This window comes from Eublepharis macularius, chromosome 16 (genome assembly GCF_028583425.1).
Source record: "Eublepharis macularius isolate TG4126 chromosome 16, MPM_Emac_v1.0, whole genome shotgun sequence".
Taxonomy (NCBI): Eukaryota; Metazoa; Chordata; class Lepidosauria; order Squamata; family Eublepharidae; genus Eublepharis; species Eublepharis macularius.
In genome coordinates this window covers 47405674-47429558 of record NC_072805.1, presented here as the reverse complement: position 1 = coordinate 47429558, position 23885 = coordinate 47405674, and the positions used below count along the sequence as shown (strand labels likewise).

General features: G+C 48.0%; 2 protein-coding genes across 3 annotated transcripts; one reads left to right on the top strand and one right to left on the bottom strand.

Moving 5' to 3' along the window:
- Positions 1 to 5668: 5668 nt before the first annotated feature.
- Positions 5669 to 18328, top strand: PABPN1L (PABPN1 like, cytoplasmic). The gene is made up of 8 exons (XM_055000826.1): positions 5669 to 5688; positions 7407 to 7578; positions 8211 to 8325; positions 10611 to 10678; positions 11048 to 11154; positions 12320 to 12407; positions 14475 to 14623; positions 18289 to 18328. Exons 1-8 carry the CDS (start codon positions 5669 to 5671, stop codon positions 18326 to 18328), a joined length of 759 nt encoding a protein of 252 aa, XP_054856801.1.
- Positions 18329 to 21150: 2822 nt separating this feature from the next.
- TRAPPC2L (trafficking protein particle complex subunit 2L) lies at positions 21151 to 23755 on the bottom strand. 2 transcript variants are annotated; one of them, XM_055000766.1, is made up of 5 exons: positions 23664 to 23755; positions 22504 to 22676; positions 21931 to 22018; positions 21747 to 21826; positions 21151 to 21322 (listed from the first exon to the last, which is right to left on the bottom strand). In XM_055000766.1, the coding sequence occupies exons 1-5, from the start codon at positions 23679 to 23681 to the stop codon at positions 21277 to 21279; spliced, it is 405 nt and encodes a 134-aa protein (XP_054856741.1). In that variant the 5' UTR covers positions 23682 to 23755; the 3' UTR covers positions 21151 to 21276. The 2 variants fall into 2 exon arrangements, with proteins under 2 accessions (XP_054856741.1, XP_054856740.1); XM_055000765.1 differs by having other exon boundaries at positions 23649 to 23753.
- Between the last annotated feature and the right edge of the window lie 130 nt (positions 23756 to 23885).

The following is a 23885-nucleotide window of genomic DNA, read 5'->3' as shown; positions in this document are numbered from 1 at the left end:
GTACAGACTGGCGTGTGTGTGTTTGCAAAGATGTTTTACAGAGAGGAGAATAACAGAAATTTAAACAAAAAGAACCCTAACCCGCCTCCCCCGAACTCATTCCCCTGGTGTTTGTGGGTTTCTGTGGCCATTCCAGGAAAATGGCGATGTGGTAGGAGGGTTGTTTTCCCCCCTTCGGTTTTCTTTTGGCATGCTGCCCCTTCTCCCTCGCTGTTTCCGGCTTTCTCTAAATGTACTGTATGTTTGACCTGTGAAAGATGTAAACATTATGATTCAGGTTACGTCTGTTCTTAACTCTGTATCTGTGTAATAAAGAAAATTTAATATCACCCAGCAGGATTCCTTTCTTTGGCTTACTTTTCCTTCTGCCATGCCCATCTGTTTGCATAAACACAAGAATGATGGCACTTTGGGGGGCTCGTTTGACACCCAGCTGCCTAGAAGACCAGCAGAACATGGGAAGAAGCCGCAGCTCAGGGCGGGGAGGGAGCCGCTGCTTTCCACCCAGCACGTTCTGGGTTCATGTCCTGCCATTTCCAGTTGAAAGGGTCACAGGTGGTACAGGAATGTCTGTCCTCTCTCTGAAATGCCTTGGAGCTGCTGCTAGTCAGAGATAGGCAAGGTTAAGCTTGGTGGAACAAGGGCTGGCCTGGTGCAGCTGTGTCTGAGAGCATGCATCGGGAAGGGCCACAGCTTGGGGGTGGAACACCTGCTTGGTTGGCACACAGAAGACTGCAGGTGCAATCTCCTGTTGAAGAGGAGTCCTTACCTTTGGCAACAGCTGCCAGTTCGAGCCAGCAATGCTGAGCTAGATCACCCAGGGGTCTGACTCAGCCGATGGAAGCTCCGTATGCCAACAAAGGGCCTCATGTTTCCCAAGAGAAACTGCAGACCGCAGGAGGCCCTGCTCTGTCATTTTTCAGCACCTAAAGATGTAGTTGCCTTTGTTTCGTTATTAAAATGTTCGTTTCTTGATTTCCTTACGGAAGGCCTTTCTTCAAGGCCATCACAAAAGGAGTGAGTGAAGAGAATGAATTCCCTGGTTCAAATCTGTCCGCTGTCACAAACTCACTAGGTAGCAGGATTCGAGTCCCGTGGCACTGTAGAGACCAACAGGATTTTCAGAGCGCAAGCTTTCGAGAGTTAGAGCTCCTTTCTTCAAACATGGTATCTGAAGAAGGGAGCTCTAACTCCCGAAAGCTCATACCCTGAAAATCTTGCTGGTCTCTAAGGTGTCCCTGGACCCAAATCTTGCTGTTCTACTGCAGACCAACATGGCTACCCAACTAAAACTATTCTCAGCAAGCCTCTCTCTTCTGCCTCCTGTTGGTAATAGGGAAATGTTGTTACTGGCCAGCCTTTCAGAGCTGTTGTAAGGATTATGATGAGAAAATGTGTTTTAAGCACTTTGAACTCGATGCATGCTAAATATTTTCTATTTATGGATTGACCTTAAGAGAGCTATGAAATTACCAAGCTACTTACTACCACAGAGCACAATAATAATAACAACTACATTTTATTTATATACCGCCCTTCAGGGTGACTTAACACCCACACAGAGCGGTTTACAAAGTATGTTATTATTATCCCCACAACAACAATCCCCCTGTGAGGTGGGTGGGGCTGAGAGAGCTCTGAGAGAGCTGTGACTGACCCCAAGTCACCCAGCTGGCTTCAAGCGGAGGAGTGGAGAATCAAACCTGGCTCTCCAGATTAAAGTCCTGCCTGCCACTCTTAACCATGACACCAAACTGGCTCTGCTGAGCAAAGGATGGACCTTCCTTCTGGGGTGGATTGTGTCCTCAGAAATGGCTATTCTAGCATGAGGAGGGGGGCATTTCTCTACCTTTGTGCCCCCACCCCTACCCTTCATGATCCTCTGACCTGCAGACTTGTATGTAAGCCCCCCCCCCATCACTGACTCTAGGGGAGAGTTCCATCAACGCTGCACTTATAAAACCCTCTTCTAGACAGCTTAGTGCCCCACTCAGAGCAGTGAACAAAGTCAGTGTGGTCATTATCCCTGCAGCACAGCTGGGGAGCTGAGGCTGAGAGGAGCGGCTGACCCAAGGCCACCCGCTGAACTCACGGCAGTTATGAGATCTGAACCAGCAGAGGGCTGATTCACAACTCATAACCACGTTGCTACAGCAGCTCTCCTAGTGCATTATTATCCACAAAATACAACTTGGGAGCTGGGCTGAGAGGAGAAGCTTGCCCAAGGTCAGTTTGGTGTCGTGGTTAAGAGTGGCGGGACTCTAACCTGGAGAACTGGGTTTGATTCCCCACTCCTCTGCTTGAAGCCAGCTGGGTGACCTTGGGTCAGTCACAGCTCTCTCAGCTCTACCCACCTCACAGGCAGATTGTCGTGAGGATAATAATAGCACACTTTATAAACCGCTCTGACTGGGCGTTAAGTTGTCTCAAAGGGTGGTATATAAATTGAATGTTGTTGTTGTTATCTATTGAGTTCATGGCAGTAGTGCGATTTGAACCAGTAGAGTGCCGATTCGCAACCCCACCATTTAAGCACTATGCTACAGTAGCTCTTAAAAAGCATATGGAGTATCTGCCCCACCTTCTCCGAGCCCCTTAAATGCTCACCTAAGCCCTAGATGGAGGGCCTTTGGGGCATCTCTGTCGGGCAGGTGTGATGACGGTAGCAGCTGTTTCATGGCTGGTATTAAGTACAATGGCTATTTATATTTTTCAGATATGTGAAGCTAATATGTTTTGAGACCCGAGGATGGTAACTTCTTTGATCTCCTTCATAAAACCATAATTTTTAAAAGCTATGCCCAGGGCATAAATATTGGAAATATATTATTTAGATAATTAAATCCACTTTGAGCCTGCATGAATGGAAGGGGAGATATAAATGTTTTAATTGCTAAATAAATGGACTGGAGTCGGGACTGGAGTTCAGAACGGCATAGAAGAGAGCTTCTCCAGTGGAGAGCTTGCTTGGCAGTTGTTTCCACTGGAAGTATTATGGAAGGAAAATCGGACAGAACAGAATGAAGAAGGAGTGGCAGAATACGGCCTGATATAAAGGAGGGCTGGGGAGAATGCAGAAGGGGGAATGACTGATAAAAGTTTGGTGTAGTGATTAAGAGAGGCAGGACTCTAATCTGGAGAGCCAGGTTTGATGCCTCACTCCACTTGAAGCCAGCTGGGTGACCTTGGGTAAGTCACAGCTCTCTCAGAGCTCTCTCATCCCCACCCACCTCACAGGGTGTTTTGTTGTGGGGATAATAATGGCATGCTTTGTAAACCGCTCTGAGTGGGTGTTAAGTCATCCTGAAGGGCGGTATATAAATCGAATGTTATTAATATTATTATATTATAAAAGGGAGGAGCTGTGGGCAGATCTGTGATAGATGCCCTGCTTCACAGTGCAGAAGGTCCCCGGGTTCTAAGGGTCTGGAGATCTTCTGGAACTTCAAATGATGATCTCCAGGTGACAGAGATCAGTTCTCCTAGAGAAAACGGCTGCTTGGGAATCTGCCTTGTGCCTGTTGGTTGCTTGGATTTCTGCTGAGAATGTGGGATGAAGGGGCCTTTGTCTAATTCTGCAAGGCGCTGTGCATTTTCTTACAGGAGTTCTGAATGTAGATTGTTCACCCCACCTGTTAACGGGATCCTGAGCACGCACACTTGCTTTGGAAACATAACACATCTTGGGGAAATCGTGGCAGTCTATCAAGAATGAAAAAGCAAACAGCATACCACTATGGTTTCTAGCCTCCAGGTGGTGGCTGGGGATCTCCCAGAATTACAACTGGTTACCAGGTGACAAAGATCAGTTCCCCTGGAGCAAATGGCTGCTTTGGAGGGTGCGCTCTATGGTATTATACCCCATTGAGGCCCCTCACCTCCCCAAACTCCACCCTCTCTAGGCTCCCCCCCCCAATCTCCAGGAATTTCCCAACCTGGACCTGGTACGACTGAAATTATCCTCCCCCTGGTCTTAAAAATCCTGAAAGAAGGGGGTCCAAGGAAATCAGAGAATCACCTGTTTCAGTGGTTCCTTTTGGCTATTTGGCAATATTATAAATGGAGACTTTACATTTGTTGAGAAAAGGTGGTTGAAAGTGATGTGCCTGCATTTGGCCTCCAGGTTCAGGGCAGACATTCTGCCAACGTGGGCTTTGATAGGATGTCAGGACAGAACATGGCTCCCCACTGCAACAGTTTGTACTCCTTCAGTGTGAGTGTGCATGCATGTGCGTGCGCATGCACGCGCACCTTACCCCTTGGGCCACTGGTCATGGGAGTTCATTGTTAGGGAATGCCAACAGCCAGATATGTAGGGGGAATGCCATCATACAATGAAGCCGGAAAGGCGCTCTGTACATGCTCCAGGCACATTCTTCTTACGTACATATTCCAGGAAAATAATTCCAAAGGAGGAGCCATGTTGGTCTGTTGCAGCAAAAATAAACAGGAGTCTTGGGGCACCTTCCCCTGAAGATGTTTTTATTCTAGCAGATACTTTCAGCAATTAGAGAAAGATGAAGTGAATCCTCATGCATTCATTTAATATACAGAAGTCCACAGAAGTTTTCTCTAGAATAAAAAATGGCTAATTTTTGACTTGTCCCAAGATGCCTGTTTATGTCCCAAGGACAGCCCCAAATACTCAAAATAAGTCTGACTCCAGCTAAGGCAAAATTGTTGCAGATGCGTGAAGACGCGCTGCAGTGTTGCCTTTGGGTGGACAACGGTCCCCATCAGGGCAGAAGCAAGGACGGGACTGCTGTTGGGAGATTCTCTGCAGGACCTGGGGCGCAGCGCTGCTGTTCAGAACATGGACATGACACCACCTGCCATCCGATTCATATTTACTCCAAAGTAAGACCTCCCTTCTCCATGGGTCTTACATCCAAGAAAGAGTGCTTGAATTGCAACCAGACTATAACTTACCTATGAGCAAATCACATTGAATCCAGTTGCTTCTAAGGTTGCTTTGTAAGAAAGGCAGAAAGGACCAAGAGGGTGGCTGACGGGAAGATGGGCAGCGAAGGGTCCTGTGTGCCAGACGCAGCTCTGGGGAGCGGAGCAGAAGCAGGGAACAACAGCCCCTTTTGTTTTTCTTTCCTCGAGTGTGGCACCTCTACTTGCACCTTTAATATCTGCAGGACGAGTGGGAAGGCGCAAGCGCCCTTCGCTGCCCCTCCATGCCAGGAAAAACTTCACCACTTCACTTCTGACTGCCATACAGGGACCAGCGAGAGCAGCTGGCTGCAGTGGAAGCCCCCCCCCCACTTTTGAGGGGTGAGTGGATGTCTAGCTTTATCCCCTGAACGTCAGGATTCAGCCATGCCCCAGAGGCTTTGCATTTCCTCAGCTGGAGGCACATCAGCTGAGCAGATGGGGCGCTGGATCTGCCCCCCTCTTGCTAGAAAGGCCAAAGTACAAGTTGTTGGGACAACCCACCTAAAAGCTCCAGCAGGGCTGGAACTGCCTGCCTTGGGCTCCTTCTCTTCTGGCCCAGCACCCGCCCCTGGGAGAGGGCAACTCTGCCCCTGATTGGCTACTGACATATCAAATAGAGCCCCTGCAGGCGAGCTCACCTGTTGCTTCCTCCAGGCGGTTCCAGGCTTCTTCCCCTAGTTGGGAGGGAAGAAGTTGGATTGCTGGTGAAGAGGGGGCGTGAGCTGCGATGTTTGGACTGGGGGCCAGGTAAGGTTTGTTTGGCTTGTGTGAGTCTTTTGTGTGAGTCTTGGCTTGTGTGAGTCTTCAGCTTTTCTGAAATCAAATCCACCCTCCCCACACACCCCAGTATGCACACACACTTTTCTTGCAAATGGGAACACTGTTCGGGGAAGGCTTCTTCCTCCCCTCCTCTGTGTTGTTTCAGACCACATTTCTTTCTTTCTCAAGAGCATTTGCTAGCGCCGCGTCCACTGGCTTGGGCTCAAGGGGGTCTTAACTTAGGAATGGATGAAGTTAGGCTTTCTGAATTCAAGACTGTTAAATATTGCAGACTGTTGAATGAGCCCGAAACAAACTCTTCGACTTCCAAGATTCTTGACTGTGCTAATACACTGCTGTTATTTTGCACTTTGAAAAAATGGCAGCAAATGCTCTTAAAAGAATAGGGGTGGAGTGGGGGGGGGGTGTTGTTGCAATTTTCCCTTGGATATAGTCCAGCGTGGCCCTTGTATGTCCCTCCCCAGCAGGGGCATTCCCTTGCTTGCTTACTTAATTTATACCCTGCTTTTCTCCTAACGGGGACACAGAGAGGCTCATACTGTTCTCCTTTTCTCCGTTTTATCCTCACAACAACCCAGCGAGGAAGGTTAAGCTGAGCGGGTGTGACTGGCCCAAGGTCACCCAGCAGCCTTCTGTGGCAGAGCAGGGACTTCAGCTGGGGTTCGGATTCCGATCCTCGTCCGACGTTCTCACCTTGGCTTGGCTTCTAGTTCGTTTGTTATCTTTTGATCTGCTTGCTGACAGTCGGCCTTTCTTCATGAGACTCAAAGCAGATTACAAAATGAGAAAAGAGCTAGAATAAAGAAAATGCTGTAAGATACACCTCCAGCAATGCCTTTGTAGAGACAACGGGGCATTTTTAGAGAGCTTTGGTCAGCCAGGAAACACCAGGCTGCCTCCCTCATGTGCGGCTTGGCTTGTAGGAAACACATGCGCTCCCTGCATATGCCTCTGTGGCATTTTCTCTTTGGGTGAAAACAGCCAAGAGTCCAGTAGCAACTGCAAGACTAACCAACTTTATTGTCGCCTAAGCTTTCGAGAGCCACCGCTCTCTTCGTCAGCTGCAACTTTATTGTAGCATAACCTTTCAAGAACCACAGTTGCATCTGACGAAGAGAGCGGTGGCTCTCGAAAGCTTAGGCGACAATAAAGTTGGTTAGTCTTGCAGTTGCTACTGGACTCTTGGCTATTTTGCTGCTGTCTGCAGACTAACACGGCTCACTCCTCGGGATCTCTTTGGGTGTGGCTCCCACTAATTAGAATGACGGGGGGGGGGGGCGGTAGCCCTGAACTGACAAGATGGACTTATGGGATTTTCTATCTTTGTGAGTCTATAAAGTTGCATTTTTTTGTGTGTGTGCTTGTCAGGTCGCCTAGTTTCTTGGGATGAAAACTCTAAAGCTCTTCCTATCTGAGCCAAGGTCAGGCACAGAACACATGAAGCAGCTTCAAAAACCCCCTCTGAGCATGAAGCACCTTTGCTTCCCTGCTGGAGCAGCCAGAAGCATAGCGGGATTAGCAGGCGTAATTTCCCCACTCCACTTGAGATCCAACCCTACTTTATAGAATTCAGAGGATGTCCCTTTGCTGCCCCTCTCATGCCCCCATTTACGTCTCAGGGGCTTCTCTTTCTCTGGCTCCCTGCTGGTTCTCGTCCCTGACCTCTGGTGTTTATTCTCCCCAAGTGCTCATTTCCCTGAGGCCGGATCCTGGTGGCATGACCCGCCGCCGCTAGCCTCAGCAGAATCCCCTTGGGATGTGACGGGAATCGCTGCTTGGCAGAAGCATCTGGAGGAGGAGACAGAGCTGAGTCCACTGGAAGGAGATAGCGCAGAACTTCTGGAAGCGGAGGACCCCGTAAGTCTGTCCCCGTCTGGCCAGAGTGTGGCACTGGAGGGCTTGTCAGACCAGAGCGGCCCTCCCTGACCCTGGGTCGGTGGGCTCGAAAAGGTTGGCTGGGGAGCAACTTTAAATTGTAGCAGCAATTGAATTTGAAATGGGAGGGGCTGGCTTTCTGGGGAGCAGAGGTGCCTGTGTGCCAATGAACCCCCCCCCAACCCACACTTAAATCCACCCCAGTCCCACTTAGGGAGCTTGAAGCCAGCCAAAGACATTTTGCTGCTGAAGCGGCTGAACTGCAAAATCCCTAAAAACTCTTGCTGTAAGGTCGATTGTGTGCATGAGATGAGCCCGCGTGCCTCCAGGAGGGCCGTGTCAAGCAGTGAAGAAGTTGCCTTCCCTCTCCTCAAAATTACTTGCACGGATCCTTATAGAATGACTGGTGCACCCACCCACCCACCCACCCGGTATTGACTGGCAACATTAGCAACGATCTTTGACATCTCGCTTGAGAGACCTGGAAGGGCTGCCTGGAACTTCTTCTCTTAAGAGTCCAGCCATGCCAGGACCCAGGGGGTGGCTGTGGAGGCAGGCCCATCGCTGTGCTGTCGAGCTCGGCTGTGTCTGATTTTGCATCTCATGACGCCCAGGAGCTGGAGGCCATCAAGGCCAAGATTCGAGAGATGGAAGAGGAGGAGGAGGAGAGAGTCCAAGGCTTGCAGACAGAGGCAAAGCACTTCCTCATGGGCCCAGGGTTGCAGGCAGGTACGGATCTTAATGCAATGCCAGTGCCCTTGTGTAGGGTTGCCAGCTCCAGCTTGGGAAATTCCTGGAGATTTGGGCGTGGAGTTTGGGGAGGGAGTTCAGCAGAGATCTGATACATTAGAGGTGGTTCTCTGAGGCAGCCAGTTTCTGCAGGGGAATTCTGTTATCTGAAGATCAGTCGTAGTTAGGGGAACTCGGTCTCTGCTTTTATAGGGGACCTCCCACCCCCTCCTGTTGCCCAGTGCAGCAATGGGGGAAATTTAGGTGAGGAAGTGATGCGGTGGTGTTTGGAAAGGGACGTGTCGACTGCTTGCCTTCGACCAGGAATAGCATTTCCAGGCCCTGCCAGCTCTTGTTTCCAGCTGCTGCTGCTCCTGTTCCAAAGGGATTTTCAGGAATGCTGAGCAGTGTCTCCAGATGTTGTAGCTTGTTCCGCATGTAGGAAAACATCACACTGCTTCCGGCCAGCTTTCCAAGAGCCAAGATCAATGCCTCAAGGGCGGCGAGGGAGAAAGCCCCTTGACTCTGGGGCTTGCTTTGAACCGCTCTGGGTTGCATTCCTGCACAGCCATGAAAGGAAGCGCTGGAGTCTTGGTCAAAGGCATGAACTGTGAGAAATGTTCAGTGCTCAGCTCAGCTACCAGACCGAAGTCTTAAGCAAGCCACAGCACCCCGGTTTCCATCTCCTGTAAAATGGGGGTAATGGCCTATGTCATTTAATAGGAGTCAGTGGGGTATATTTTATTTCTTAGCTAAATAGCGATGCCCCATGCTTTCCCCATCATACAGGGTCCAAGTTGGGTTGTGGGAAAATCACGTTAAAACTGTAGGCAATAATCGGCCATAGTGGTCAAGGGTGTCTGCAGGCAAGGGCATGAAACGCACATGGCAGGATCAGACCCAAGGAGCCGTCTAGTCCTGCCCTTTGTTTCTAACCGTGGCCAGCCAGATACTTCGCAGAAGCCTACAGGAAGGGCTTGATGGCAGCCAAGTCTTCTTTCCCACGGCTGCTTCCTAAGCACCTTTTCCTGGAGAATCTCTGGGGGCTGAACTTGGGACGCACACCTGCCCACAAGCCAAACAGGTGCTCTGCCTCTGAGCATCGGGGTGCTTCACTCTGCGGCAATCCTTTGGTTTGTTCTGGGAGTTCGGTGAAGCTGTGACACTCACATTCTTTCCAGTGAGATCTCAGCTCCTTTTAAAAGAGTTTCTAGCCCTCGTTGGATGCACTAAGGCAAACTCTACAGATGTGTCTATTATAGCACTGTTGTGCATCTGGAGAGGAGATGAGTCTATTGTCTATTGTCTGGACTTGGTCTGAAGTCTCACACCTGCTGGGATCCCAAGACTCCAGGGCAAAAGAATGCACATGTTCCTTACCAGCTGTGGATGTCAGGTACTAAAATAGTTAGGAAATGGTTCTGATCAAAGGCTCGTCAGAATTTGAGGGAGGTAGTCCCCCCGCCCTGTGGAGGGCAAGTGAGGAAGCATGAGGGAGAGAAGCAGACAGACTTGGCCACCAGAGGTTGCAAGATCTCTCCTGGAGAATCGGATGCGGAGTAGCAGATTTGCCACCATGTAGGGGTGCCTCTCTGTTTTTCTACCTGTGGTTTATGAGTCAGGGCTTTTTTTCTGGGAAAAGAGGTGGTGGAACTCAGTGGGTTGCCAGCATAGGGGGCAACTCTTGGTGGGAAGTAGTGCCCCTGGTACCACATGCGTGTGCGCAAAGTGTGCGCACGCTCCCAGGACCGCACAATGACGTAACTTTGGGTCCGCTGGAACAAGGGGGGGGGGAGTTTTTTAAAATTTAAATCACCCTCAGCAAAAATGGTCACATGGCTGGTGGCCCTTCCCCCTGATCTCCAGACGCGGAGGGCAATCTAAACCCCCCTCTGTCTGGAGATCAGGGGGCGGGGCCACCAGCCATGTGACCTTTTTCAAGTGGTTCCGGAACTCCTTTCCTTCGCGTTCCAGCTGAAAAAAAGCCCTGGCTTTACTTATATATATATATATTTAATCAAATGTATCTTTCAGTATGCAATCCACCTTGAGTCTCAGTGAGAAAGGTGGGCTATACACACACACAAAAAATAAACCTCCATGTTATCTCCTCCAAAGGGATTTAGTCCAAGGAAATGCTGCCCCTGGAACTGGCCGCTTGGAGAAGCTGAGATTGTGTAGCAATGTTTTATACATACACATAGAAAGAGAGGGGAGAGAAGCCACTTTGCATATAAAATTTTGATTATGCCGTCAGAGAAGGGTGTTTGTGCCCCTTTGTGCAGGTCTTCCTTTCCCTTGCATGACAGAGGAAAAAGCAGAAGTTGACCAACGCTCCATCTACGTGGGAAATGTAAGTGAGGTGGGGCTGGACTTAAGCCAGAACTGGGTTTGCTTGCTTGGGTTCCGCCCTGGATTGTGCAGGGTAATGATTTCCTCTGAGCACATGCAGAGCTCCCCGCCCCCAGCTACTGTGTAACCCTACTGCCCTGGCTTCCACCTATTCTGGATCCAAAACCATATCCAGCACAAACCAAAGCGCTTGCTGTTCTTTTTAATGAAATTGTCTCCATAAGAAAAGTTGGCTTTCAGCAATGAGAAGGCAGCGAGAAGAAGTGTTGCGTATTTTGACATGTTCTCACGAGGAGAGCGTTTCTCAAGGGGTCTCTGTTATCTTGGTTGTTTGTGGCTCAGTTCTGTGTAACTTGTGTGGCCTTCACAGGTGGATTACGGTGGAACTGCGGAAGAGCTGGAGTCCCATTTCAACAGCTGTGGGGAGATCAACCGAGTCACCATCCTTTGTGATAAGTTCTCTGGCCACCCGAAGGGGTGAGTGAAGGGCTCTAGACTGCGGCTTGAACAGGGGGAGCCTTGTTGGACCAGGGAGCGTGGCAGTCATCCAGGGCTGGGAGAGAGAGCCCAAAGCCACAGATTCTGCTTTGACCACGTGCATGGTTTTGGGATGTTTCCCAAGAGGACCTACCAGGGCTTGGACAGAGGCTCTGCTGTGCTTTGAATTGTTGCTCTGCAGGTAAACCTCGCGGGCTCTGCCTCTTGGATTCTTCAGTGAAAGGCACGGGGCCTTTGCCAGGGGAAGGAAGCCCCACATCCTCTGGGGATAGCACAGCCTGGGTTCCTTTGAACAGGTCTGACACCCCTACCGGCTGCCAGCCCAGGTTTCCAAAGGCCAAGCTGCCAATATGGGCTGTGTTCTCACACTGAAAATGTAGTTTAGCATGACCCTCTCCTGCACTGCTACCCACCCTGACTGAGTTCATGAAAAGGTTAAGGAGCAAGTATTCAATATGGCACGATCGATAACCCAAGAGCATCCTTTCCTAAACAGGCCTTGGGACAAAATCTTGGAGGGGTTCCAAAGGAGGCTGAGAACAGGTCAAAGGTGTCAGGCGGCCACTCCTGTGCCGGACCCCCTTCCTGTTTTGAATGACTGACACAGTCTGTATGGAGAGCAAGATCCAAGGTAGGAGCTTTTGAGAATCAAAGCCCCCTTTGTCAGACTCGAAAGCTCATACCTTGGAAATCTGGTTGGTCTTTAAGGTGCTACTGGACCCGGATCTTGCTCTTCGACTGCAGACCGGCATCGGCGACCCTCCTGAAGCAGACTGCACTGACTCTTGTGGGAGTTTCTGCCTTTCCTCTCTTTATTAGTCCAACCAATTAGTGATTGAAGGGGGCGGTGCCATGTCGGCCTCCCACCTTTGGGGTGGGGAAGGTTCTCCCCACCACTGCACCTTGTTAATTTGTTTTATTATTTGTATATTGATTTTAGTTTTTGTTTTTATCATTTTTAACTGTTCACCGCCCAGAGCCCCTGGGGATGGGCGGTATATAAATTGAATAAATAAATAAATAAATAAATACCGGGCCATGGTTTCCTTTTCCAGGCCCCTTCTTTTCAGCCCAGGCTTGGGAAACAATTCTCTGCATTCAGCTTGGCTCACCTAAGGAAATGTGATGGTTTTTCCCGTTGCAGATATGCCTACATTGAGTTTGCGGACAAGAGGTCTGTGCAGGCAGCCGCGGCACTGGACGAGAGCACTTTCCGAGGGAGACTCATCAAGGTAGGGGATGAGGGGATGAGAGGACTGGGCAGGGCTCAGTGGAAGACCCTTTGCTTGGCATGCAGCAGCTCCCAGGTTCAATCGCCGGCAACTTCAGACCGAGCAGGAGGTGATGTGAAAGTCCTCTACCCCGCCAGCCTGAGTAGACAAGACTGACCTTAGCGAACAAGAGGTCGGATTCAGTACAAAGCAGCTTCACGAGTCTTCGTGCGTGATGATGCAACTCAAGCATTGGACCCAGGTCTTGCTCCCTTTTTTTGGCACGTGTCTGCTACTTGGGGCACATCCAACACCACAGATTTGATTGAGTTTAATCACCACTCCATCTTCCCAGGGAACCCTGAGAGCTGTGGCCCTGCAAGAGGGCAAGCATGCTATGCAGGCTCCCACAGGCTTCTAGGCACCTTTGCCAAATTACAGTTCCCAGGGTTTGTAACGGATTGTTTCATCTGTGCCTCATTAGGGCTTCCAGACCATTCAGTTTTGAGATTTATATTCCAATTCTGAACAGCTCGGAAGAGTGTATATAATAATAATGGTAATGTTTGATTTCTATACCACCCTTCAGGACAACTTAACACCCACTCAGAGCGGTTTACAAAGCCTGTTATTATCTCCCCAACAATCACCCTGTGAGGTGGGTGGGGCTGAGAGAGCTCCTAGAAGCTGTGACTGCCCCAAGGTCACCCAGCTGGCTTCAAGTGGAGGAGTGGGGAATCAAACCCGGCTCTCCTAATTAGAGTCCTGCTGCTCTTAACCACTACACCAAACTGGCTCTAATGAGACCGAAAAACAGAGATCTCTCTTTGAAGAACTTGTTCCTCAGCACAAATAATTTGTATGGGTTCTCCTTGTTTTAACTCTTTCTGTCAAGGCACACAGAGACTTCTTTTAGAGTTTAATGTTCATTCTTTATTGAAATAATCTTTAATTATGCAGGATACTAAAATATAAAGGATTATTAAAGTAAAACCTGTAAGTAATGAACAAGTACATGCAACAAGGATTAACTCTCCTAATGTCTCTTAAGTAAATCTTCAGATTGATTTAAAATAAATTTACTATACAAATAGATTTCTGACCTAGATCTTCAAGAGATTCCTTTTGTCAAATGCTAATCTCCTATCTGGGTTGGCATCTTTTATACAAATTAGCATGTGCTATAAATAGAAACATCTGTAATCTTTCACACGTGACTACAATCTAAAAATAAGATCGGTCCGATTCTTCAGATGTTCATTTCTGCGACATTCTACCTAGCCAAAAAGCGATGCCATGTTGCAGGTGCAAGTTAACCTGCACAAAGCAATTCAAGGTGACAGGAAAGTTACGGGAGTAGATCGTCATCGGTCCATTCTAGCAATTAAAGAACAATTTGAGAGGCAGTTGTTGTGAGGATAATAATGACACACTTTGTAAACCGCTCTGAATGGGCAATAAGTTGTCCTGAAGGGTGGTATATAAATCGAATGTTGTTGTTGCTGCTGTTGTTGGTTATACTTTTAGTTGGTTATCAATGATAAAGGAATATCTGTGTGGTTATATAACTAGTTGACAACTTGCATTAAAGTTCATACACAGTTCAACTAGAATACACGTGCATAACTCAAGTATTTTTGGATCTAATCCATATTCCTGCTATAGGTTCTTGAGGGAACAACCGTAACAGATCAATTAATGTAAAACCGATATAAATTCGTAGCTCAGAAAACATGACTCAAGCCTGTTCCAAACTGGCCTTATGTCATGCAGAGCCAGAATAGTGCACCCCGCAATTTCACCACTTTATAGCTAAAAATGCCTTCAGAGTGGTTTTACGCTACAAGATAAAATAGCAAACAAAATCCAATAAAGCCATGCCATTGAAGCTAGAGAATGTTCCTCTCCAACAATCTCACATGTTCTCAAACGCTCAGTGGAAAGAGGTAGACAGGTGACACCCACCCCACCAACTTGGGGCAGGGAGTTCCACAGGGCCTTGTCCTGCCTCTACCACCACCACCCTCAGGTGTAAGCCATGTTGGAGGCTTTGCCAGCCTGATTCTTCCTTGGCCTTGTTTTGCCCAGGTGCTTCCAAAGAGGACCAACATGCCGGGAATCAGCACCACGGACCGTGGAGGTTCTCGGGGCCGTTTCCACAGCCGAGGGGTTCTGCCTCACCGGGCTGGCTTCTGCAGAGGACCACGTTCAAGGCCACATGGGGGAAGGGTGTACAGGTGAGTGGCCTTGAACAGGAGATGCAATGCCAAAGAGGCTTGGCTTCATCCTTCCCCCTTTTCTGGAAAATCCAGAAATGGTTGGTGGCTGAGAGATGTATTCCAATATGTAAAGTTTTAGCTAAACAAACAAATTGTAGACGTGTATCCATGATTACTCTCCTAAAAAAATTTTTAGACCATTTCTGCCGTGCTCCCTCCCCCATTACTACATCATTTGTAAGTCAACTAGAAGTCAATTTTCTTTTCTCTTCCTTCCTGGAAGATGGATAGCACTTTTGAGATATACCCTATTGCTTTAAGAGAGAAACTAGAAGCAGGGCATGTCTATATGGAGCCCGGAAGGGCTCTGGTCTGTGTCAGGTAGCAGCTTAGGGTGACCTAATTCAAGAGATGCTGAGCTATCTGAGAGGGCCCAGAGAGAGAACCTAATAGCCCGCTCCTCACTCAGTAGACCAGGTTTGCTCCCAATGCTCCCGTGATTTTCTCACTTGCAGTCTCTTTCCCTCCACTTGTTCTATGGAAGAGAACATGTTTGAGAAGACAATCGCTCCTGTTGTGCAAAATCAGCTTTCCCCATTGGAACAGCGTCAGCCACCTTTGAAATATCATTTGAATCTCCTGAAATCCGTGGCAGGCATGCAACAGAAAATACAAACGAAAGGCAATGCAGGAGCCATCTTCGCAGAGGGAGATTTTTGAAACACCCGTGCTAACAGCTCTAACTGGATGGCACTGCCTGGTGATCAGAGGGCTTAAGATTTGGGCTTGGGGTCCCGACAAACCTTCACTTTGGATCTGTGGCCATCCCTTCTTCCACACTGTTAGGTGAAGGTCACACTTAACATGGGGCTGTTCTGGGGTCACCTGCGGTGTTGGGGGGGGGGCATGCGCTGCTCTACTGTCATCTTGAGGAACTTTAGGATGGCAGTATGGAGAACGAAAGTGCCACAGCAAGTGCATTCCACTTCTGGCTTCTGCTGCTGTCAGGCTGAGTTAGCATCACCTGGGCCTTTGCCTGGCCAGCAGGCTCTGTAGTGCACAGGCAGGAAAGAAACCGGACACCTTGACAGTGCCCATGGGCAGTGGCTTTTGTGTCTCAACAGGGGCCAAAATGAGCAGTGACTTGACCCTGAAGGAGGCAGCTGCCCAAGAGCAGCCACCACCTGAGAATGCCTCACCGGTTCTGAATATTCCTGGCAGCCAGAGCATTGCCTGAATTGCAAGTTTTGTGTTGTTCTTTCGATCAAGGCACTTTCAGATCGTCACGCCCCTGGTTAGCTGAACACCACTTTCCCCTCCCACGTGTTCAGCCAGATCAAACAGCCTGGGCTGTACCTTGGCATTTGCAGCTATTGATTCTGCAATGTATTTATTGGCGTTATTTATAGTCTGCCTTTTCCGCTGGGACTCAAGGCAGATTACACAGAATAATTCAATACAATCAACAGGACTGGAGCATCCAATAGATAATGCAATAGGATTTGGCTGGTAGAGATCTGGATCCAAGCAGAAATCTGAAAACAGATGAAGCAAAGCATTAAGTATTCACAAGATTAAACAATGTAAAAATTACATACTAGGAAACTACTTACAGCAACAGCTAGTGCAAACTATACACAGTGCTATAGTCTACAGTCCCTAACCCTTTACACCAAGCTTCTTTCTGAACCATTTTTTGACCGTGTAGCCCTATTTCCTGTGCAAAATCCCTCTTGAATGATTGTTCTGCACAGTTTGCTTAAAGTCAGGAAGGTGGAAGCCTCCTTGGCCTCATCAGGCAGGCCGTTCCATGAGGTGGGGGCCTCAACAGAGAACGCAGGTGTGCCGGCAGCTGTTGATTTTGCCCATTTGTAGTTTGACCCCCAAGGCTCTTGAATGAGTCATCAAGGGTCAGCTGAACCCCACTGAAAGTGAGGAAGACCATGCCATTCCAGGCCTCTGCCTTCCCCACCAGCTTTATTGCCTCTGTCTTTCCAGAGTTTAGCTTCAATTCATTCACTCTTAGCCATTTAATTACAGCAGCCAGGCAGTGATTCAGGACCTCTACCACATCGCCCGATTTGGATAAGAACAGATAGAGCTGAGTACCATCAGCATACTGAAAACAGCCAGCCCCAAAACGACAAACGATGGGGATAGAAGTGCACCACGGGATAGGTCCCGTGCTGATAACTGGTCTCCAGCGGCAATCCATTGAGTCCAGTTGGTTAAGGAACCATTTGAAACGATGCAAGGCACATCCTCTCATGCCTACTTCTGCCTCCCTGTGGCTCAACAAGACGGCATTGGCCGCTGTATCAAAGGCAACAGATAAACCCACTAGGAGCAATAAAGAGGCACCGTCTTGTCTGCGTTCAGATGGAGATCATCAGCTAAAGCCAGCAGAGCAGTCTATGTCCCTTAGCCGGTGTGAAACCAGACTGAAAAGGGCTCAGAGCAAATGAGTTGTCCAAGAAGATCTAGAGTTGGTCTGCCACAGCTCTTTTGATCACTTTGTCCAGAAAGGGCAGATTAGATATAGGCCAATAATTGGCCGCATCAGATTTCTGTAGAGATTTTTTTCCCAGTAGTGGGTACTGCCTCTGTGAGTGGCCAGGGAGATAATGATTGATCTATAGTAGATACTAAGCCCATGTTGACGTGGTCCTTACATGATTTTAGCAGCCAGGATGGGCAAGGATCCAGGGCACAAGTAGCGTCCTTCATGGATTCCAGGATCTTGTCAACGTGCATTGGGGAAACTGGGTCAAAATGGTACATAAGTAGACCGGGCCGTGTATGTTTCTTCTGGTGATCCTGTGCTAATATCAGTGTTTAGATAAGAGCATATTCTTGATATTTTATCAGTGAAAACCTTTGCAAAAGTAGTTAATTGTCTGTTCTTGAGACAATCTGGGTGAACTGTGGTGAGAATTAGGGATTACTGCTCGCCTTAGAAACGAGGTCTAGAACATCGAATCTCCCACTTTCTGACCGCTCCGTGACTGAGATGTTGCTAGGCATGGCTTGCATGGGCAAGCATTCCTAAGAACTTGAACCTTGCTTATCTGGGGTGGGTGGAAGCGGGGTGGAGAAACCTATGACATTACAGGATGCTCTAGTCTGTGCTAGATAACTGAACTATTCAAAAAGGCTTTTTTATTCAGAGAGGAGGGCTGCATTGTTGGGATGGGGGTCTCAGATGCTTCTCTAATGAGTTAGGGACCATAGACTTCACCACTATGTTGCCTCGTATGTGCTCCTATGTGCTACCTGTGATTCAAGTATGATCCTACTGGGTAGTTCTAGGCTGTCTAATGTCAGTCCTAGAATTGCTTATGCTCTATTTCAGCATTCCTTCAACTCTGTAACGGATTTGTGCTAATGCCGTCTTTGTAAACTTGTATTGATTTACCCTCTGGCGTTGTTTATGGAAATGTCCTTGATGTACTAATCTCACACTATGTAATCCACCTTGAGTCTCAGTGAGAAAGGCGGACTATAAATGACAAATAAATAAATGTAGAGCCAACATTGTCTTGAATACAGCGTGGCATAGGGCACTGCAAACTGTGCGCTCTGGGAAGTTACTAGGTGGGTAACTTTGCAGAGCCCACTGCAAAGATGAAAATGCATGTTTACTTTTTGATAGCCTCCTTCTTGTGGGTTTTCTTCTTCTCCAGGGGACGTGGAAGGATAGTACCTTGGTATACACCCTACTAGACGACAGAACAAGATGACCCAGGAGCTGCTAGAGGAGGGAACTCAGAAGGGAAGGAGGGAGTAAAATCTTGAGAACTGACCTAAGTAAAGACTATTTTAATTCATTGTTGGGGGGAATTTGTGGTGCAGCTGGTGTGCTGATCTCCTACAAGAGGATCTTTGCTCCTTGGACTGCAGTAAAGAGGATGGGCCACTTTAACAGAGAAGCCCTACGGGTGGTCATGGTTCTTGGTGGATTGCCTGGTGGGTGCAGAAAGGACTTTTCTGACTCTTCTTTGCAAAGATGCCACATCTTGGGGCGGGGGGGGGGGGATCTGTTTGAATTCTCTTGATGGTGGAGGGAGAAGCAAGCTCTGCCAGGGCCTGGATCCCCCACCCTGTGATCCAGGCACGCTGTACATGATGGCTTTTCAATTACAGCATCTCTGCTGGGATCCAGTCGGCCCAGGCAACATGTGCTGGGTTGTGGCCATTATGGAGTGCTTGAGACGTGGGGAAAACTGTCTTCTTGTCAGAGTTTATAAGACCGAACCCCTTCTGGGATGTGATTGCCTTGAATGATGTCTACTCTGTCATCTTTGGGAAAAGAAACAGATGCTGAGCATTTTTAGGGGTGAAAATACCTTGGGTCCTCTTTGCTGTTCCCAATAGTGTAAAAGGGCATGGGCATGCTGTGAACTGTCAGCCCCTTTAACTGTCCTAGCCCTTGTTGGAGGAGGGTGCTTTTGTTCAAAAAATACAGGGGGAGACCCCCTAGCCCTGTCATAGGAGGGGGGGGTCTCAGGTTTTCTCAGTCCAAGCTAAGAGAGTTAAATTGGGAAAGCCGGATGATGTTTATAGCATAGAGGTCCTAAGAAGCTGTCCTCAGCCCTGCTCCTCTTGTGCAATACATTGTGAAATACGTTGTGCAATACATTTTAATACATGCCTGCATCTCATGGAGCCCGGTTCTGTAGAAGGCTGTTCCCCCTTTTGCCGTTACATAGTGGTGTGTCTCTGGTCTGGGATGAGCTTGAGCTTCTTGCCTCTCCTTTTTTTAAAGCTTCACCTGCTGAAGTCTCAATCTTAACATTTTTATCTTGGTCATATCTGCAGCCTGGGAAGGGCTGTGAAAGTCCAAGGAATAAAGGGCTTTTATGGGTTAGGTGGCGCGAGCAGAGCAGAAGGTGGGAAAAGGAGAGGCACAGAGGGGAAAATCTTATCCCATTCTCTTTCTGCATGCCCGATTGTTGGTCCTGTCATACCTCCCCCCCCCCCCGCCTGCCCATTTTCTTAAAAAAAGCCTCAAGTGAAATGGGAGTTTTTAATTTGTTAAATTTTTGTTCCGATCTTCCATCAACCCAAACTTGACAGAATGGTTAATGCAAAAGCAACTTGATGCATCCTTATCAGGGAAACTGGCTAGGTTCAAAAAAATAGTATCTTGAAATCCATTAATGTCTTGTAAGAGGAGGGGAAATGCCCTCCTTGCCCTGTCTTGTGAACTGCACTGATTCTGATCATTTTAGCTTTCTTCCACTTTTTCTTCTTCCTTCCATTGAACTGAAAAGAAACGTCTGTCGAATTCTAATCTCTTCAGGACTCTTTCGCTCAACCACTAGGATTGCGGGGCGTGGGGTGCTGGGTGATGGCTTCGAGTGCAGGGTGAAAAACGGCTTTTCTGGCAAGCTAAAAGATGTAATTTTATCCATAGGTCATTGGGGGAAAAAATAAAGGCTGGGATTTCCCAGTGCAAACCCCATGGAAACAAACGAACAGGAACCACTGTTGATTTCAATGGGGCCTGTGCAGGAGAAAATTCCAGAGGACAGGGCCCTTGATGAGTGGAAAGAGGTTCAAACAGAGTGGAGAGTTTTAAGTATTTGTATTCTGTGCCTCTCTGAACAGAGAATACAGTTTCTGTGAAAGCTGTCGATGTACAATGTTAATATTTTTTACAAAATAAATTATTCTGCTGCTTAAACAAAACCCACAATGAAAACGCTGTCTGCTGGTCTGTTTTTCTCTACCTAAGTCTACCTGCTTCACAAACTGCTTAATACAAGCCTCCAGGAACAGCAGAATTGTTAGCTGTAGCATCTGCCAGACTGTTCCTCTTTAGAATACACAAAGAATATGTAAATAGAGGGCAAAAATGTTTGAGTGACAGTAACACCCAAGGCCAATTCTAACGTGTAGCGAAGTGAACCAAAATGGAGATCTGGTTTCTCTATTAAAAACCCCTTAATACTGTACTTTCAAAGACTGAGCTTACATTTTGCAACGGTTTCCATACGTGGACAAACAGCACACATGCATTCATATGAAGATGTGTGGGTATGCACATCTACAAAGGCTTCTGTTTACATAAGTGTGCAAACCTCCTGGTATATGGAAGACCAGCTGGTAGAGGGGGATAAGAACATGGGGAATGCCATCCAGGTGGGAGTTTGAAAAGATCTGTGACCAGGACAGGTCTCCCCCTACCAAGGGTCCATTTCCTCTTACTCTTGTTACCTACCTCCACACATTGGTGTTTTGGGGGATGAATGAACGAACTGCTGCTACTGCAATGCAAATAAATTGTCTGATTATTCCAATTTATTTATAGCCCCACTTTCCCTTTCTAAGCCTACTCCAGGGCTCTGTCGATTTTCATTGAGAGCCTAAACCTCTGGGCATGCAGTATTCATTTCCTTCCGAGTCCCGTTCACATCGGAAAGGAAGTCTGTTGTCTTGAGTACAACTGGTAACGCAATATATAAATTCTACAGGCTAACTTGAAAGTGTGTTGCCATGTAGAAAAGCTGTCTCCCTTGAGCATGAATCTGGTCACTCTGCCATTCTGGGTTCCAATAAGTTTATTTTTACACATCAGGGCTTGAGAAAGCAGAATATAACACAACCACCAAACAATTCTGTACAAGGGCCGATCTTCCGGGGTAGAAGGATGAGAAGATGCAGGCGCTTCAACAAACCTGGACCATCATGGATGTCACCATGTTGTCAAAGGCCCTTGAAAGGAGGATAGGCAGTGTTAAAGAAGCAGGAACTTAGATGAAACAAGGAAAGACCCTCCATCATCAACCTCAGCAAAAAGTGGCATTTCTGCAGCCAATGTAGACATGTACTCGGTTCTGCAGGAAGGTTTGGCAGTACAGAGGCTCAGACACGCATAGCAAAATGGAGGCCATCACGTGCCCCATGCACTGCCTGACAGCACCCTGATTTGGCTGGCATGTTTCTATAGAACACGTGTGTCATAGTGAGGACTGCTGGGGCTCTTAGCACAGCCAGATGTGGCCCATGAGATCAGCAGAGGTTTATGTTGCTGAATCCCCCTAGAATAAACCCAACAGGGCCAACAACGAAGACTTTGTCAGCTGCAAGAGACCAAGGAAGTGCCAGATAGGCGGGTGCTCCTGTCCCCCTTGCTCACCTGGACTGGATTTGATCCCCGGGGTTATAAAAGGGGTTGCAGATGACATCTGTGTAGGAATTATGCAACTTTCTGAACATCTAAAAGGGAAACAGGTTTGGTGTTACAGTTATGTAGGAACCTCTTAGCCATCAAAGTCCTGATCGAAAAGGCTTTACGCTGCCCCAGGACTACCACCACTTACACTCCGGATTTCATTGTCCCGAAGTGCTGTGTTGGAAGAATCCACCACCATAACGAACTTTACTTTGGAGTTGGTCACATAGCCATATCTGCTCAGCTGGTCAAGAAATACATCCGCAGCCCATTGTAGGAAACGAAACATTTTTAATACCTTTGCTTGCCCAAGGGAAACTGGCTTAAGAGTAGACAGAGGGGGGGGCATATCTCTCCCTCCCCCTTTCTCCAGGCCCACATTCAGTTAAAGTATGTCAGTGCCTGTTGATATTAATCCCAGGCCTTCAGTAAAATCCAAGCTTTTTAACTAGCTGGTAGAATAAGCAGCACAACAGCAGCTCTGACGCTCCTGGAACAGTTAGGTGCTGACTGGACCACTGCTTAACCCCAGGCAAAATGCAACAGGATACAGAATTTTAGAACGAGAGAGCGCAGCTGAAAAAGGCGGGGCTGCAACACAATTATGAGTGATGGTCTTGCTACCTTGAAGTAAATCGTTAAAACTGTTAGCTCCTACAGCATGAGTTAAGACTATCGAAAAAGGATCCTCCTGCCCACATGGGACAGGCATGTAGGATACACTTTGTAATCTTCTGTTGGGTACAGCAAACCCAGGTAGAGTTCTCTCTGGTCCACAAGAGCCTTCCCCATGGCTGAGATTTTTTCATCCACAACATCAAGAGAGGTGTGCACTGTGTAATGGAACTTGAGTTCATTTTCTGTTGGGGTGCTCTTAATGTAGAGGGGATAATTCTATAGAAAGAAATGAGAAAACACTGAATTGACAGGCCATCTGGTTCTTGCCCCTCCAACCTAAAACAACAGGATGCCTTTGAGATAAAGTTTTTTAAAGTTAGCTACATCTCAGACGAATCTCGATACAGAATCTCACAAGAGATATTTATGCAATCTGAAAATATTTTCAAATCTAGCAAATTTTTGGTTTAAATTTCCCTGTTTGAAAACACTCATTTATTTAAAACATCTTTATACCACCTTCCTCCAACTTAAAGAGGTTTACGCAGTAAAATAATCTCAGGCCCTGGTTAAAGTCCTAAATTATCTGCATTACAGAGATATGCTTTCATCTAGGGTAGCCGTAAGGCAAAGATGAGACTGCAAACCTCTATTTCTAAGTGCTCCTATCTAATCCTGTCCCAACCAGCTTGGCAATTTTCTAGAGGCAAATCATATATTAACCAGCTCCTCTGCTTTAATTTATATTCTTTTCCTCCTTAGAGCTCTTGCTACCCACCCCAAGCCTTTGTTGAAATGCTGGGCAGAAAGCAAACTAAACAAGGACCTCTAGCTGTGCCAGGCGGCCTTACGCCTTTAGCCAAGAGAACTAAATGAAGCCTCCATGTGCAGAGGCAGTCTAGCAATCTCTGATGTTGGAGGGCCGATTCTTTTCCTCCTTAGAACTGTTGCTACCTACCCCAAGCTTTTGTGAAAGCAAGACGGAAATCAGACCAAACAAGGGCTTTTGGCTGGACTAGGCAGCCTTCTGGCTTCCGTCTTGAGAGCTAAGTGGAGCCTCCATGTTCAGAGGCAGTCAAGACCACAATATCAAGGCCCTGCCTGTAGGCTTCCGGGAGCCGTCTGGCTGACCGCTGGTGGCCCCTGGCCCCAGCAGAGCTCCTCTTTCCCTTTCCCTGTCTCTCCCTCTCTCCCGCCCCCCCCCGTGGCCCCCCGGCCCCCTCCCCTCCTGGAGGTCCCCGCCCCCACCTCCTTGGCGATTACCGCGATGCACACCGCCATCTTGGATCCTGGCGGGCTCTTCCGGTAAGCTACCTTCAGCCCTATTGAGGGCACGTGATGAAACGGGACGACTCACGTGATGCAGAGCCGCTGTCTCTGTTCCTACAGAGATAGGAGCGGAGAGAAGAGTGAGGCACTTCCTGTTTCCATTCGGACGCCGCCATATGAGGGGCCGGGATCGACACCACGAAACGCGGAAGGGGA

Bases quoted from the DNA above. Each gene is read 5' to 3' on its own strand.
- PABPN1L (XM_055000826.1), top strand. From the start codon at position 5,669: ATGTTTGGACTGGGGGCCAG. The intron at 10,679-11,047 runs GTAAGTGAGGTG...TGGCCTTCACAG, and splicing joins GCTCCATCTACGTGGGAAAT to GTGGATTACGGTGGAACTGC. The intron at 11,155-12,319 runs GTGAGTGAAGGG...TTCCCGTTGCAG, and splicing joins TTCTCTGGCCACCCGAAGGG to ATATGCCTACATTGAGTTTG.
- TRAPPC2L (XM_055000765.1), bottom strand. From the start codon at position 23,681: ATGGCGGTGTGCATCGCGGTAATCGCCAAGGAG. The intron at 22,677-23,648 runs GTGGGGGCGGGG...TTCTTTCTATAG, and splicing joins TCGCGGTAATCGCCAAGGAG to AATTATCCCCTCTACATTAA. The intron at 21,323-21,746 runs GTGAGCAAGGGG...CCTCCTTTCAAG, and splicing joins GGGGATCAAATCCAGTCCAG to GGCCTTTGACAACATGGTGA.